Source organism: Heteronotia binoei, chromosome 2 (assembly GCF_032191835.1).
Source record: "Heteronotia binoei isolate CCM8104 ecotype False Entrance Well chromosome 2, APGP_CSIRO_Hbin_v1, whole genome shotgun sequence".
NCBI lineage: Eukaryota > Metazoa > Chordata > Lepidosauria > Squamata > Gekkonidae > Heteronotia > Heteronotia binoei.
Genome location: NC_083224.1, coordinates 80,239,545 through 80,255,150, shown reverse-complemented (window position 1 = coordinate 80,255,150; position 15,606 = coordinate 80,239,545). Strand labels below are relative to the sequence as shown.

At 44.4% G+C, this 15,606-nt stretch overlaps 1 protein-coding gene across 1 annotated transcript in view; it reads right to left on the bottom strand.

Moving 5' to 3' along the window:
- The window catches only part of LOC132566412 (chitinase-3-like protein 1), a 45,008-nt gene extending 30,106 nt beyond the window's left edge, over positions 1-14,902 (bottom strand). Inside the window, exons 1-6 of the mRNA XM_060231423.1 lie at positions 14,773-14,902; positions 13,961-13,990; positions 10,473-10,674; positions 7,768-7,824; positions 3,726-3,876; positions 3,308-3,432 (exon numbers count right to left, since the gene is read on the bottom strand). Of these exons, the coding sequence (XP_060087406.1) occupies positions 3,308-3,432; positions 3,726-3,876; positions 7,768-7,824; positions 10,473-10,674; positions 13,961-13,990; positions 14,773-14,797 (590 nt within the window). The 5' untranslated portion in view covers positions 14,798-14,902. The remainder of the gene's footprint in view (positions 1-3,307; positions 3,433-3,725; positions 3,877-7,767; positions 7,825-10,472; positions 10,675-13,960; positions 13,991-14,772) is intronic.
- Between the last annotated feature and the right edge of the window lie 704 nt (positions 14,903-15,606).

The window sequence follows — 15,606 nt, the reverse complement described above, 5'->3', positions numbered from 1 at the left end:
AGGCATGCGGGCGACATTAAACTGCAGCTGTTCTTGGTGCTGCTGGACGTGGAAGGTGATGGGACAGGTCTCCTGGGTGACGGGCCCAGAACGGAGGAGGCGCTCGTCAATGGCCTCCACCAGCGTCAGAATCTCTTTTGTCTGTACCGGGATCTGGTGCTGCTTTACGAAGGCGGCATCTATGAAACAGTGGGCCACTCCCGAGTCCAGCATGGCATACACTAACAGCCAGCGTTCGTCAGGCAGACGGAGTTTGACTGGTAGCAGGAACGGCCCCGGGGTATCAGCCCGTTGTTCGGAGGACCCAGCTAGTCGCCCCAGGCTGGGGGGTCCACTTACGCCTGGGGCTGCCCTTTTGGCAGCGGTGGCAGCGAAGGTCCAGGTATCTGATGCTTAGCAGGGCAGCCAGAGGCATAGTGGCCTGCTGTGCCCCAGTAGAGGCACAGATTCTGCGTGCGGCGTCTGGTCTTTTCCTCTGGGATCAGGTGGGGTCGAGCAGCTCCAAGCCGCATAGGCTCATCCTCGGTGCTGGTACTAGCTGGGGATGGGCGAGGAGCCAAGTGGCATGGCGCAGGGAGCTGGCGCCCTCTGGTCTTGGCTTGGCGGCGACTTTCCAGGCGGCCATCGATGCAGAGGCAGAGGGTGATAAGTTGTTGGAGCGTGGGTGGTTGCTCTACCCTGGCCAGTTCATCCAGGACTTCCTCTGCCAACCCCTCGGTAAACTGGTCCATCTGGGCAGCCTCATTCCACGCCAAGTCTTGGGCCAGGAGCTTGAATTCAGTGGCATATTGAGCCACCAAGGAGTTGCCTTGTTTCAGTGCCCTGATCTTCCGGTTGGCTGTGGCTGCTTGGACTGGGTTTGAGAAGGCAGCAGACAGGTGGGCCTCAAACCCCTGGTAATTAGTCAGTAGGGGAGAGGACGCAACCAGCAAGGGTGTGGCCCATTTGGCCGCCTGTCCCTTTAACAGACTGATGACGAAACACACCTTTGTTTTGTCATTGAGGAAATCCCGTGCTCTCAGTTCGAAGTACAGCCGACACTGTGCTAGGAAAGCAGGAAATTCTTCCATGGCACCCCCAAATCTGTCAGGTGGGGGAACTGGGCACTTGGCTGGAGCACTGGCCGCAGGTTGTTGCTGCAAGTGCACCACTGCCTGTGTTAGCTGCTGTACCTGGGCTTGGAGCGCAGCCAGTAGTCCTGTGGTTTCACTTGCTTCAGCATCCATCCTGTGGAGTGGGTGTTTGTTGGGTGGAAGCAATCTGTCACGGCTGGGGCCGGGTCAGGCAAAGTCCAGGGGCAGTCCGAGGTCTGTAGCCAGTAAGCAGGAGGGTCCGAGGCACCAAATCCGAATAACTGTACAAGTATCGCGGGTTCGAGGTCCAGAAGCCGAAGTCAGGGAGTCCAGAATTCACAAGCCAAAGTCAGGGAGTCCAGAAACCAAAGTCAAGCCGGAGTGGATGCTAGAACGTCAGGGAGATGACTAGTTGCTTCCACAAAGCCTCCTCCCAAAGCCTACAGCTATATAGCCCTCTGCTGGCTGTTGCCCATTTGGGCTAATTGCTGGCTCAGAGAGGCAGCCAGGATCCTGTTACAACTCAAGCTTCCTTGCTCTTAGAAGGGCCAGAATCCTCTCAAAACTCAGGGCTCAGGGAGCGTCTTGCTTGTGAGCGTGCCGCCCTCCTCTGATCCCTGAGGTCCTGACGGAGGCGGTCACGCACACGCGCCACCCAAGAGGGCGAGGCAGGGGGGCTGGGATCTTCTCCAGCAGGAGGCAGGGGCACTGGTGCAGGTGGCAGGGGCACAGTTTCTTCTGCAGGCTCAACTTCCTCTGCAGGGTCCCCAGCACCCATGACAGTGGGGAGGAAGATGATCCACCTTTGCTGTCTCCCCACCAGGCGGAGAGACAGCAGAGAGAACTCCTGGGCTTCCCCTTCCTTTCCGGGTGTTTAAATGGGGGGGGGGGGGGGCAGATCGCCCACCTTTTCTGGCACCTTTAAAAAAAAAAAAAGCCAAGCACGATATCCCACGGTACTGCACTTGCGCGAGTGTGGAATGCCATCTCAAAAAATGACGTCCGGTTGAGACCTCTGATCAACCAATGACGTGACCAACGCTGCTTAGAACTGAAGGATGGAGGGATGTCTGATCAGGAAATTCGTTGTAAAAAAGCTGCAGGGTATAATAGCGACAGGTTAGGGATGGATTTAATGGTGAGTGTGACTGCAGCCCAAGTATCCAATGAGAAAGCAGGGTGTCATATACACACAAACCTGAAAAGAGGAATTTTAACTAGTTTGGGCAAATGGCTTTATGACTCTTTTATTACAGAGGTTGGTTCCCTTGAAGCTCACGAGAGGTGATAGATCTCTCTCTCTATGTCAGGATGAATGTCCATTAATCATGTGTTTGAAGATGTCTTTATAGCTTTCAGCAGTAATTAAAGAAAAATAGAGATTCTATAGAACCTAGTTTCCCTGGCAGAAATGTGAGACCAGATTAGAGATATACCACACATTCACACAACAAGATGGCCCTTAGCCTTTAACTTTTGCGTTTCTGCTGTCTTTCCTGAGGGACAGCAGACCATACATACAGACCATTTGCTTAGGAGTTGCAAGGGGGTGTTTGTGTCCCTTATGTTGTTGTTTTTGTTTTGAGAACAGTACTTGAAAGAGGTTGCCAAAAGGGTGAAGGAATTTTTACATCTTTTCCCACTATATGTCCTTCTCTGGGGCTTAGTCTCTTCACACCCAGGATCAGAAAATGGATGCCTTTTTAGCCTTTCAGAACAGCCAAATGTTTACCAAGCCTGTGAACCAGACTCAGTGCCATGGCAGCCTGCACAGGGGCCTAGAGATTGGACTGGGTTTGCCTCTCTTCTGTGGAAAAGAGACCATCCCAGTTCAGGTGGGCATTGCTGTGTCTTATTCATTTTCCAGGGTTACCTTGCAATATCAATTCCAGGGGTGCATTTCTTGGATATCAGTGTAAGCTCTTGGAGGATTGGCTACATCAGGGGTGTGTGGCCTAATATGCAAAGGAGTTCCTGCTACAAAAAAAGCCCTGGTTTCATCTATGTTTTCCTATGTTAGATCATAATATATACAATCATTATGGAAAAGGATCATTGGTTGATGGTACAGTGGCCACTGCTGAAGAATCTGTTACTAATGCCTTGAAACTCCAGGAGTAGCAACAGTTGTATATGGATGTGCAGTTATAGAAAATTAACATTTCCCTAATATGCTATTCATTATACAAATTCATTTTTGTATTCATTAACAGAGAATTGCTGGCAATACTTACTCTGAGATTGCCTTTATATCATAGCCCTTGTCAATGGCTTCCCTTCCAGCTTGTACTGCAACACTCAGAATGAGTTTTTCATTACTTCCTTTCGCACCCTCTCTTTTGAATTGTGTAGACAGGTCCTTTAAAAAACAAACCAACCATCAGACATTTTGCCTCAAGGAATTTCTGAGTGAATCAGTATTCAGGTTCTCAGCCAGTATAGATTATAATTTCTACCTCTGTATATATTGGCAATATTCAACTTCTTCCCCAGCAGCCTGGTGTCTGCAGCTGTATCCTTTCTAATGCCCGCTCTGGATGCTCCAATGGATGGAAGAGCAAAATCTCTTCCTAAAGGTCCACAAAGTAGAAATCCTATCTACCACAAATTGACTCATAATGCTACATAAAGAGCATTTCCATTTTAATGTACCTTAACCAGGTTAACCAAACGCTTCTTATCTCCTTCTTCTGGAGAGACCCAGTCAAGATCGAAGCCATCAAAACTGTTTTCCCGAAGGTAACGCACCACTGAGTTAACGAAGTTTAAGCGTCTGACAGGAGATGCAGCTATCTTACTAAAGCTGTTAATAGACAAGAGATGCAAAACTGAAGGGTTTTTTAAAATTAGATTTTAATTTTTAAATAGACATTGATGCATTTTAGTGGGGTGGTTAAATCATTCCATGGAATCTGAAACACATTCCTACCCCCCCTAAAAAAAAGTATTAAAAAGAAGGAACCAACACTGCACACTTAACCCACCCTGCAATTCACTACTCCTTTCTGTTGTTTAAACTAATATTATTTAAAAATGAGCAGTTTTTGAGGAAGTAATCTGATTATGTGATGTCTTTTGTATACTAAAAAAATAGACATTTATTTATTTATTTATTCCTTGGATTTATATCCTGCCCTCCCCGCCGAAGCAGGCTCAGGGCAGCTCACAACAGTCAAGACTAAAACAATACAACAATGAATAAACATTGGAGTTTTGACAATTAATAATAGCAGTTAAATAATTTAAAACAATTTAAAATAGTTTTGGTGCTAGTATTAATTTCAGCAATGTTGGGAGTCCTTTTGTACTATAATTCAGCTGAAGGTCAGTCGAAATAGTACTGTTTTACAGGCCTTGTGGAACTGAGCAAGGTCCCGCAAGGCCCTTACTTCTTCTGGAAGTTGGTTCCACCAGTAGGGGGCCACAAATGAGAAGGCTGTCTCTCTAGTAGACTTCAGTCTCGCCTCCTTCGGCCCAGGAATCAACAATAAGTTCTGCATCCCAGATCTGAGTACCCTCTAGGGAGTACGCAGGGAGAGACGGTCCCTAAGGTAGACAGGTCCTTGGCCATATAGGGCTTTAAAGGTAATAACCAGCACCTTGTAGCGAATCCAGAATACCATTGGCAGCCAGTGCAGTTCCCACAGCCTTGACTGTATGTGCTCCTGTATAGAGAGACCCAATAACAGCCTGGCCACCGCATTCTGCATCAACTGCAGTTTCCAGGTACGAGACAAGGGCAGCCCGATGTAGAGGATTAATAGGAGAGGTGCTGAGACACTCCTTTATCATACAATAAGTGTGCATCTATATGTGTGACTCAAAGCGTGCATCTATATGTATGGTTCACACACACCACTGCAGCTAAGAAAATGTCTCTAGTTCTTTAGCAATAAGTTTATGTATTATAAGAGCATATAAAAGGAGAAAATTAAGGATTGAATTCCTTAGATCTGAAATTCCACAGAAGTATACTGGTGAAGCTTCAGGGAAGTATACTGGTGAAACCTCCAAAGAATTGCAAACCTCATGTAGCTAAGTTGACTGGAAATTCATTTTCTTAAAAAAAAACAAAAACCCAACCCGATGAGTTCTATGCTATGCTGGTGAAGAATATATTTCCCCACTGTCTTTCACCCAGCAGCCTCCAGACAAAAATCACAGAAGCTACAGGGAGCCGCAGAATCAGGCAAGATCATTTCACCTCCTGTTGGTGGAATTTCCATAGGACTGAACCCTCTGCATTGTTTTTCTTCATTAACTGAGTACAGAATCCTGTAGAATATGTACCTTTTAATTAATTAGAAAATCACTAAAAATACATTCTGAGAATAAAATCTGTGACTGATTTTTGAGACTTGCTCCAATGGGATCCTATTGTCCAAACCTAATAATTCAGTCATCAAAATATGTTTATGAAAATACTAGGAGTGAGGCCCATTGTAAAGAAAAATACAATGGGCTCTAGAAGGAGGCTCTGGGCAAGTGTCCACCACCATTGCTGTCTTCCCACCCACCTAAGTGAAGGCATTGACTCCCCCTCCCACCTCAAGGGGAGCTGATCTCTGCCATCTAGAGAGCAGTTGTAAATCTGTGTGATTTCCAGTGGTTCCCCATGAGGAAATAGCATTGTACCTGCCTGAGGTTCTATTCCTCCTCAAACCCCACCTGCTCCAGGCTCTATGCCTTAAATCTCCAGGAATTTTCTAACTTGGAGTTTGCAACCCTTCCATTTATCTGCCCCTCTGATTTCTGGTTTCCATTGTCTTCCCCCTCCCTGCAGCCTCTACATAGGAAGACAGTGTTTCTTCACAGTGTGTGTGTGTGGGGGGGGAATCAAAGTAGCTTATATCATTCCCTCCACCCTTTGATCTGAACAACAACCCTGTGAGGCAGGGTCCTATTCCTCCTCAAACCCCACCTGCTCCAGGCTCCACCCCTTAAATCTCCAGGAATTTTCTAACTTGGAGTTTGCAACCCTATCTCCTTCCATTTATCTACCCCTCTAACTTTAGGTTTCCATTGTCTTCCCCCTCCCTGCAGCCTCTACATAAGAAAAGGACAGTGTTTCTTCACAGTGTGTGTGTGGGGGGACCAAAGCAGCTTATAGCATTCCCTACACCCTTTGATCTGAACAACAACCCTGTGAGGCAGGTTAGGCTGAAAGTCTGTGAAAAGTATTTGCAGGTGGAAAGGGGACAACCTGTTTATCTGCTGCTGTGGAACTGGCCCTTCCCTGCTGTGAATGAACATTCCTTTTGTGTCAGTTGAAGATAAGTAACTGCTACTGTTTTGTCTCATGGACATCTCTCTCATAGTTTACTGTTTGCTTCACTGTTTGCTTTGCAGCAACATTGGTTTTTTTTGAGGGGAGATGGACTGTCCTGGACTTCCTACATCGGGCCCTGAGAAAAGGCAGTAGTGATCAGTAGGCCCACAGGAGAACCTATCAGCAGAGAACTGGCTCCCTCAAAGGTCAGTAGCCTTCTGGTGGGGTTCTTGCCTGATGGGGCTGGCATTGGGTGAGGGAGAACAGAATCAGCTAATGGCACACCAGAGACAGAGTGTGAGCCAATCCTGCATAGGCCACATCCAACCAATGAAAATTCTCAGATTTGCCACCATGGTTGGGCTTTTATTTATTACTGATGATGATGATTTGTTGTATTTGCATGTATACTGATAACATCAGTGCCATCCTGGGAGTCATTCATTAGGACCAGAACTAGAATAACATGGTAGAGGAGCAACATGAGCTCCTCCTTCACCATTCGGATAATTTGTTATCCAGGAACTCATATGAATGTCCAGTTGTGTTTGACCTCCCCACATCTTTTGTGATTGATTGCATCAGGGGTCGTTTGGTAGAAAAATAGGTGGCAGAGCTCAGTAGCATAACTCATTAGCATATGCCCCCCCCCCAGCCAAAAGCAACCCAATGCAAGAAAGGAGAGCCCCAGGCAAGCTTGTCTGGGGCTCTCCTGGGTTGCCGCCCCCAGTCAAAAGGCCAGCAAGTCACCTGCTGCCCAAAATCACATAAGAAGTGGAGAAAGGGTGGCGAGGGCTTCTCCAGGGGTTAATGAGGGCTGCTGTGTACATGGCAAAGCCCCTGGTGGCTGGCTGCCTGCCCGCTCTCCTAATCCAGGGATTGTTATGCAGCAGCACCTACTATTCAATGGACAAGGTAGGTGGGGAAGAAGAGGGGAAACCATCAGAAAGGCTCAGGAGCTGTGTTCCTGTGAACTCCTGCCGAATCTGAGGCCTGGATTGCATTAATAGAATGTTCACGTGGTCAGTTATCTGCATGGTGGAGAGAAAGGGACTGCTATCCTAGTGAACTTATGAATGGGGAAATTGAGGAGAAGCTGTTGCAGCACAAGACCCACCAGAACATTTTTAAAAATAGTTTAGGTTTTTCAAGGATCATGACAACATCATAAAGCGAGAAATATGCCTCCCAGTAACAGCTGCTTGAATCTAAACTTCATGTTCCCCATAAAGGAATTTTGGATAAAACTCCTCATTCCAAAGCAGTCGAGAGTGATTCACAATCATTCTTTTTGCCCAAACTACAACCATAGTTTGTGTGGCCATACTTCAGACATATTCAATAGCATGTAGGACTGTTTTTGTATGTGCTTGTCACATTTTGGGAAAAGCAAAAGTAATATCAAAAAGATCCCCTTAGTCTTACGGTTTGGAGCCCTCGCCATATCCACCAGCAGAGAGAAGGATCTTCAAGTGGGGATTTCTAAAAAAGGAAAGTATGAAGAAAAAAAGAATTGAAAGAATTTTATTCTAAAATGACTCCTGGACAGCTGTGGACTTTTTTTTGCTACAAACAAAGGAAAATATGCAAAAATAAATATTTTAAGTTTAGTTGATTTTAATGGGGATTGTGCAGAGCAGGAGAAGAGAGTGTGAGAGTGGGTCAGAAATTCTGAGTAATGAGATCTATGGGAAAAACCTACAGAGAAGTACATTATTACTATATTCTGGCCCATTATGCATGCACATCTTACTGCAGATTTTCTGAGCAGTAAGTCTTCAAGCTTGATTTTGGATTCAGTAGCCGCCTTATGCACCATTCTTTTTTCTCCGGTGTATTTATTCTCCAGCTACAATAAAAAAAAATCACACCCTTCTAAATCAAGGTGGGGATGTTACTTGTGATGTGTGGGGTGTGGCATCCAATTTTTTTAAAAATATGGTGCAATTGCCCTATTGTAGCTGTGCAGTAGCATCCAGCATTTAAATCCTTTTCATTTAAATCCTTGTGGTTTAGGTTTTGCGCATACATTTTAGCATTAGTTCATTGAATGAAAGGGAACAGAAATGAATGCAGGCAAAGGGGAGAAACCTGATGTTGAAACTGACAATATATTTTTTTAAATTGACAAGCAGCTGTGAAGTCATTTTCCATATCGCAAAGTAACAGGGGATTCTCTGCTTTGTTATCAGCCACTATGAAAAATGGGAAAGAGCCACACACTCTCATAATATGGGGGATCATTTTGAGTGTAGAATGCACAGTAAGCCCCATTGATACTGAAAGCTGTGATCATTGGCAACCTGTGTGCGTGTGTGTGCGCACATGTGCATGTGTGCAAAATTGACTACAACTCCTTCGTGCTTTGCACAGGGCTGCAATTTGTATGGGGGAGGAGTCCTCTGGCAGCAGTTCTGGAGATCTTTTAAAATCTTGTGCCACTAGATTTTTTTTTTGTATTTCTTTGATGCCGTAGCACAGTTGCACAGTAACACTAATTTCCTGTCCTCCCTTACAAATTTGTGTGCTTTTCTCTTTGTGATTCTCTAATTTGACCCTGCACATCTGATCATGATCTTGACAGTTTTTTAAAAGCCTCTCCTGTGCTGATTGCACTCTTTCATTCAAATGGATTGATCCCAAACAATTAAGTACAGCACTTTGCAGAAGGTCCATGTGGCTCCGCAGACTTTGGAAGATTGCCAAAATGCCCCCCCCCACACGTACATTTTGTTCACTAAAATATTCAAAGCTTTAGGCTTCCCATCCCAGTGTCTCTCTTTCCCTTTCATTCCATGCTCATAACCCTCCCCTTGTTTTGTTTGCATAGTGCTCTGAAATAATTTTTTGTTTTTACACTGCAGACATTGCCATTTGCTCTTTTCTAATCCCTCTTTTAAGTCAATACCAACAGGGAGCTAAACCTTGTGCAGCTGCTTTTAAACTTTCCTCCATCATTTTATTTTTTTTTTTTAATTTAGTGGTTCGAGACTAGTGATAGTCTCATATTGCTAGATTCATGCTGCTTGCAAAAAAATGAAAACAAGGGAAAAAGTAATCAATAAAGCTTGATGAAGGGAGGAGGATGGCAGAAGGTGAAGAGTGGGCAGAATGACCTCAATGTGGGTGGGGGAGTGACCTTTGAATGGGGAAAAGGGGCCAGGGGAAGTACAAGGGAATCTGTATGCTTTTGAATTATCTTCAGCTTGGAAGCAAAACAAGGGAAAAATCAGCACAAAAGCAGAAAACCTGGAGAAACAGTGATCAGAAAATGAACTGAGTGCTGAAGGGACAAAATTCAATGCAGAACAACACCCCCCCCCCATCAAGACATGCATGGTGAAAGCAAGAGAATAGGCCACTGATTAGCATACAAGATAACCTATTACTATTTATATACAACTAGTTTTTTGTTTTCTCTCCACATCATCTGCCCTATTCTGGAGTAGTCTTACTTTTGTAGTAATTTTTCAAAATAGCAACTGCTTATCATGTCCTACACCTTTGTTCTTTTTCAAAGCTGGAAGGAATTCATATAAAATGTGACAAGTTTGATCTGTCTCAAAGGTTCAAACTACAGTTTTAGCAAAATTGAGTTATTGTTTCCGTAGCCTTCCTCCCCTTAAGAGTACAGCTATAAAAAAGGGCTGAAAGGAGCTGTTTATTTCTTTCCTCTTTGACCCTTTTCCATTTCAGTATCACTCTGCTTAACTTGATTTTTCACCTGCAGAGAGAAAGGTATGGAAAGATATGAAAATTGTTTCTTGCCCCCCATTCTCCATTGAGAGGTGAAAAAACATCTTGGAGAGGGTGATTTTAAACTTAAAAACAACTGGAGGGTAGTGTTTGATGCCTAGCAAGGGTAGGACTGCAAATTCCTCAGCAGGGTATGAGGTCGTAGAGTCCACCCTGCAGGCATTTTCTCCAGCGGAGATGATCTCTGTAGTCTGGAGATAGCTGTAATTCCAGGAGATTTCCAGGTGCTACCTAAAGGTTGGCAACCAAAACATGCAGAGTTTGATTCTGCTCCCAAAAGAGAAAGCCAGTTCCAGGAATGCAAAGCCCTTGTTGTATAAATGAAGATATTGTGGATGTTTGGAATATTGTGTGAATCTTGCTATTGTACTTACATGGTTTTGAGATGATTAAGGGGCTCATAAGTAGTGTCATCATTCCATTCGGCACGATTTATCTGGCCACTGCTTACGTTGGCAAAGGCATAGATGATATGGGTGCAAAGATTGGCATCAATGGATTCAGGGACAAAACGCCCACCCTGTTGTCGATACTGGGACCAGTTGGTGAAGTAACAAACAAGTTTATAGGTGGAAACTGTTAAGATAATTAAGGGAGAATATAAATGAGGAAGTTAGTTGAAAAAAATTAGGCCTAAGCCGCTAGACTCTGCAAAACCAGCACCATTTTTTTTTGTTTTGATGACAGTGGTTCTGCCCTTTTAACAGCTGTATCACGAGCAGAAATTCAGCAATACATTTCTAGCATGAAGAGGTACCATGAGCAAACCACTGCACCTACTGAATTCCTGTCTGTGGTTGACAACTATGAAGGAAATGATCACTCAGGGAAAAAAGCAGACCCTATATATCAAAATTAACTTGCCCTTTTTGAATTAGGACTACAGCTTCAAAACAGCAGTTGCAATCATGGACTCTAGGAAGAGTGGAAAAGAGAAGAAGAAGATATTTGGATTTATATCCCGCCCTCCACTCCAAAGAGTCTCAGAGCAGCTCACAATCTCCTTCACCTTCCTCCCCCACAACAGACACCCTGTTAGGTGGGTGGGGCTGAGAGGGCTCTCACAGCAGTTGCCCTTTAAAGGACAACCTCTGCCAGGAGTGGGGAATCAAACCCGGTTCTCCCAGATAAGAGTCCGCACACTTAACCACTACACCAAACTGGGGGCTGGAGTCCCCACTGATCAGATAGGGAAAAATTGCAGGGACAGGGATGTGACTGTGGCTGAAATTAAGTCTGATCCATAAAAGAAGAGAGATAGTGGAAACTGTTTCTGTAGGAACCAGCAGTTGATTGCAGAGCCTTGCAAACTGTGTCGTGGAAGCAAAGGTTAGCTGAGGATAAGGTGAGAGAGGGACAGAAGACCGTGGGGAGATGATAAACCTTGAGCCTCTAGTTCTTCTGTGTGGCTGGCCCCTTTCAGGTGATGAGAACTGTACATCAGGGCAACAAATTATTTTCAGTTATGGGACTGCTTTGGTGGCGTTAGTTTTTTGTGAACTGTCCTGTGAACAAATATTTGAAATAAAAAACCCAGCTGACCTACAAACAAGGCAGAGGTTTCTACTTACTTGGAGAACTTCCCAGGTATGTAGAAAAACATGACCTTGTAAGTTAACCAAAAGAAGAAGGTGGGGGGGGGGAAGTGACCTGGCATAGTAGTGATGACTAAATGCAAGGAGGCGTGGAATGTCAAGAGCTTTTGAGAGTTAGTTAAAGGGAGAAGGAAAATATGACCTGTTCTAGTCCCTGAGAAGTTAATAGAAACCTGGGAAAGTTTTGGGGAGTAAAAGTTTTCCAAATTCCCCTTCCTGCATTTCCTTGTGGCCACTGTGCTTGTATGTTTTAATAGAAAAGTACTTCACCACTCCATGTAGATACTAAAAGTAGCATTTTTGGGTCAGTCACAAGAAAGAAAGAGTTTCTGCAGCATTCTGCAGGAGCCCCCACATATCCAGAAAAACATGATTTTCTCACTGCAGCCCCCCAAAGCAGGGAAGAATCCACAAAAACAGATTCAGCACTGCACATGTGTTGTCCTCCTTTTGTCAGCTGACAGGCTGAATGGAAGCAAGAGGCTTGCTGCTTGCTGTCACTCAACCAACAAGGTACTAGGGAGGAGAAAAACAAGTTATTTGACTCCCTGCTCCCACCCACAACCACTATGGAGCTATTGCTCCGAGAGGGCCTTAAAAAGTTTGGCTTATACAGCTTTTGATGCTCTGAGCTGTGAGCTAGCCCTCTACAAGTTTGCAGAGTTTAAGCTACATAGTTCTGTTGCTGGAAGGCTGAAGATGTGAAAAAGCAAATTCCATATCTCTTTGCTCACTTCTTCCAAGTCAATTGCCCCATAGGCTTGCAGATTGGTAGGATTAGAGCTCTGGAAGCTCCAAAGCATTGACGCATTTGCGAAACTTCTCTATGGAGAAGTTTCAAAAAGTTGAAGCACTTAGAAGTTGCAGTTATGTGATTAGATGTTTTTAAAGGAGATTGCCCCCTGTAAGGATGCCATAGTGATGGAAAAGAGCACTTCTCACCCTCAAAAAGCACCCCTATGGAGGAAATGTGCCTCTCACATTACTGAGCAGTTAGCCTCTGTTGCAGTCCTACACATTCTTTATTTAGACGTAAGCACCATTGCATGCAGCTGGAATATGCATAAGCTTCCCTAACATTCCACTACCTTTTCTATATTATTCATGAGTTGTGTCTACTCTTTTCTGCCCCATTGGGATGGAATCCCTTTTGAAATTAATTTATCATACAAAGAACATTCCATTCTGGAATAATTCCAAAAGTGTCCTATAATTTTTACTTTGATCAATTATTAGTTGTTAGCTTTCTCATTTTGATTCACTTACAAGTATAACAAATTCATCCCAACAGTATTGAATATGCTCTGGAGCTTCAATATTTAGCTTTTTAATCTGGAGACATAAAATGTGTATCTGAAAAATTAAATAGGTAATGTTGATCATACCCAGACCACATTTGAGCCATGCTTCCCAAACACTTCCAGAGGCACTGCTCCCAACCGAAACTAAACAACTTCTAACAAATGACAGGGGCATTTTCTTTCCTGTCAACTGAACGTTTGATAAAACAAATTAAAAATAGTTTTCCAAATGGCAACAAAATTAAAAGAATCAAAATTTAAAGGAAAGCTGTGTTTGTTCCACAGAGTAGAAAAACAAGATGGAATCAAAACTTTTCCATTTAAAATAAAAATTTAAGAAAGAGCTCTCAGACAGAAATGCACACTAAGATGATACTACGTGAATACAATCTGCACACACAAAATAAATGCCCAACATTAATTTTGTGATTTTATGTATTAAATTCGTACGTCACTTCTCCAGATACTAGCTCAAGGTGGCTATTATTAAATATGTCAAAATAACATATGATGTGACATTGTTTTTCCCCAAAATTATTTATCTTTGATCCTAAACTTTTGTGGAAGACTAGTGGGGCACTTTTGAAAGTTTGACTCTTGTTCCATGTACCAAAGCCCCTCCATGGAAAATGTTCATTACATTTCTTTCTAGCATAGCTGGAATGGGGACAAGCAAACATGAGAGCTTGTGTGATATGGTGCAGTGGTTGGAGTGTATAACAAGGGAGATGTGGGTTGAAATCCCAAGTGAGCCACGTAGCTCATTGGGTAACCCGGAGGTCAATCACTCTCTTTCAGCCTAACCTACCACACAGGCATTTATTTGTGAGAATATAATAGGAGAGAGAAGCAGTGTGGGTGCTGCCCTGATTTCCTCAGAGGATAGAAATTCTATAGACATATTGGAACAAAAATTATTTTAAAATAATGACTTTATAAACCCAAAGGAATGAAATTGTAACTCACCACTCTGGAAAAATATCAGTGCAACTAAACCTAATTTAAAAAAATTAAAACCAGTCAATCAAAAGGCAAAATTATGTTGCTATTAAACATTCTGACTCTGTTATGCACACCGTGAGACTACCATTTTCCCTTTAGATCCCTAGCTTTTTCAGGGTGGTGCCCTTTTAAACAGATTTAATAAGAACAATTTAAATGCATGCAATGGACCTTGAGTGTTCCACTGGTGGAGGAGGGAGTCCTCTTTGACCATCAAAAAGGCTGTGCTGGGGAGAATGGGATCTGCACAGGGAACAGTCATGTGGGACAAGGGCTGCAGTAAGAAGGGGAATTAGGCAAGAAAGAGTGAAAAAGCTGGATGGTTCCAATTCATTATTAAACAAAGTGGAGGACACTTCAAATCTGCTTAGCTTGTCAACTGTATAGGATCTTTTCCAGGGCCCAAGAAATTTCAAACCTCCCATCTACTATACATTTTCAAAACAAAAAACCTCACCCCTCCTCGCTTCCTCATTGTTCATAATTAGCAACATCATCACCAGAAAATAGCTGTGGTCAGGGGTCATTTTGTAGAAAAATAGGCGGTAGAGCTCATCCAGAGATCGTTATGCAGCTGCACCTACTATTCAATGGACAAGGTAGGTGCGGAGGAGGAGGGGGAACCCTCAGAAAGGTTCAGGAGCTGTGCTCCTGTGAGCGCCTGCTGAATTTGAGGCTTGGCTGTGGTCATTTGCCAAAACAAAGCTCAAAAACTCTTTTCATGAAAGCCCACAACAGTTTCTGAACCCAGCCTTAAACTGCCTTATCAAACTTACCTGCCCTTATGGATGCCTGACCCATCCTGTTTCCAAGTGGTCCTTACCACGAAAGAAGCTCTATTTTCTTTTTTACTGTGTGTCTTTACAGTAGCTCACAATCTGCTTTATGAGCAGGGTGGAGGTGAAGTTAAGTTTTTATCCTTCAGAGAGGACTGATTCCTCATTCCAGGAAAGATTGTGCAATTGTGTTGCGAGAAAGTGTCGCAATCACTGCTGTGTTTCTTTGCATCTGATGATTTGAAGCTGACTGATTTCAGGATGAAAAAATAAACTAATTTCATCTGCTCCCAGGGGTGTCCCTAGGCCATCTGGTGCCCTAGGTGAGGCCCTGCCCCACTGCTCCCCACCGTCTGCCCCCACGGGCAATGCTGGAGGGCAGGGAGGGCATGTGCGGTGGCATGGCAAGGCTCTAAGCAGTGCAGAGAGGCTGCCCACTGCCCACCCATCATCACTTTGCCTTCCAGAAGCAGAAGAGGAGCGACAGCAGCCTGGTGGTGTGCAGCCTCTCTGTGTCACTTAGAACCTTGCCATGCCACTGTGTGTGCCCTTCCCACCTTCTGGCTTTGCCTGCAGGAGGTTGGGTGTGGACAGCGGGGTGGGGTGGGTGCCACAGTGGAGGCCAGGCAGTGTGTGGCCTCTTCCCAGCTCTGAGAAGACCTTTCCTCCCAGGCGATTTCAATTGCCTTGGAGGCAGGGGTGGAAGAGAGGGCCCAATTTGTTACCCCTTGGCGTGCAACCTAGGCAGCCACCTAGGTCTGCCTAGTGGATGCGTCGCCTCCGTCTGCTCTACATATCCCTTGATTACAAGGTCAGTTTTGACTCTGATGCATA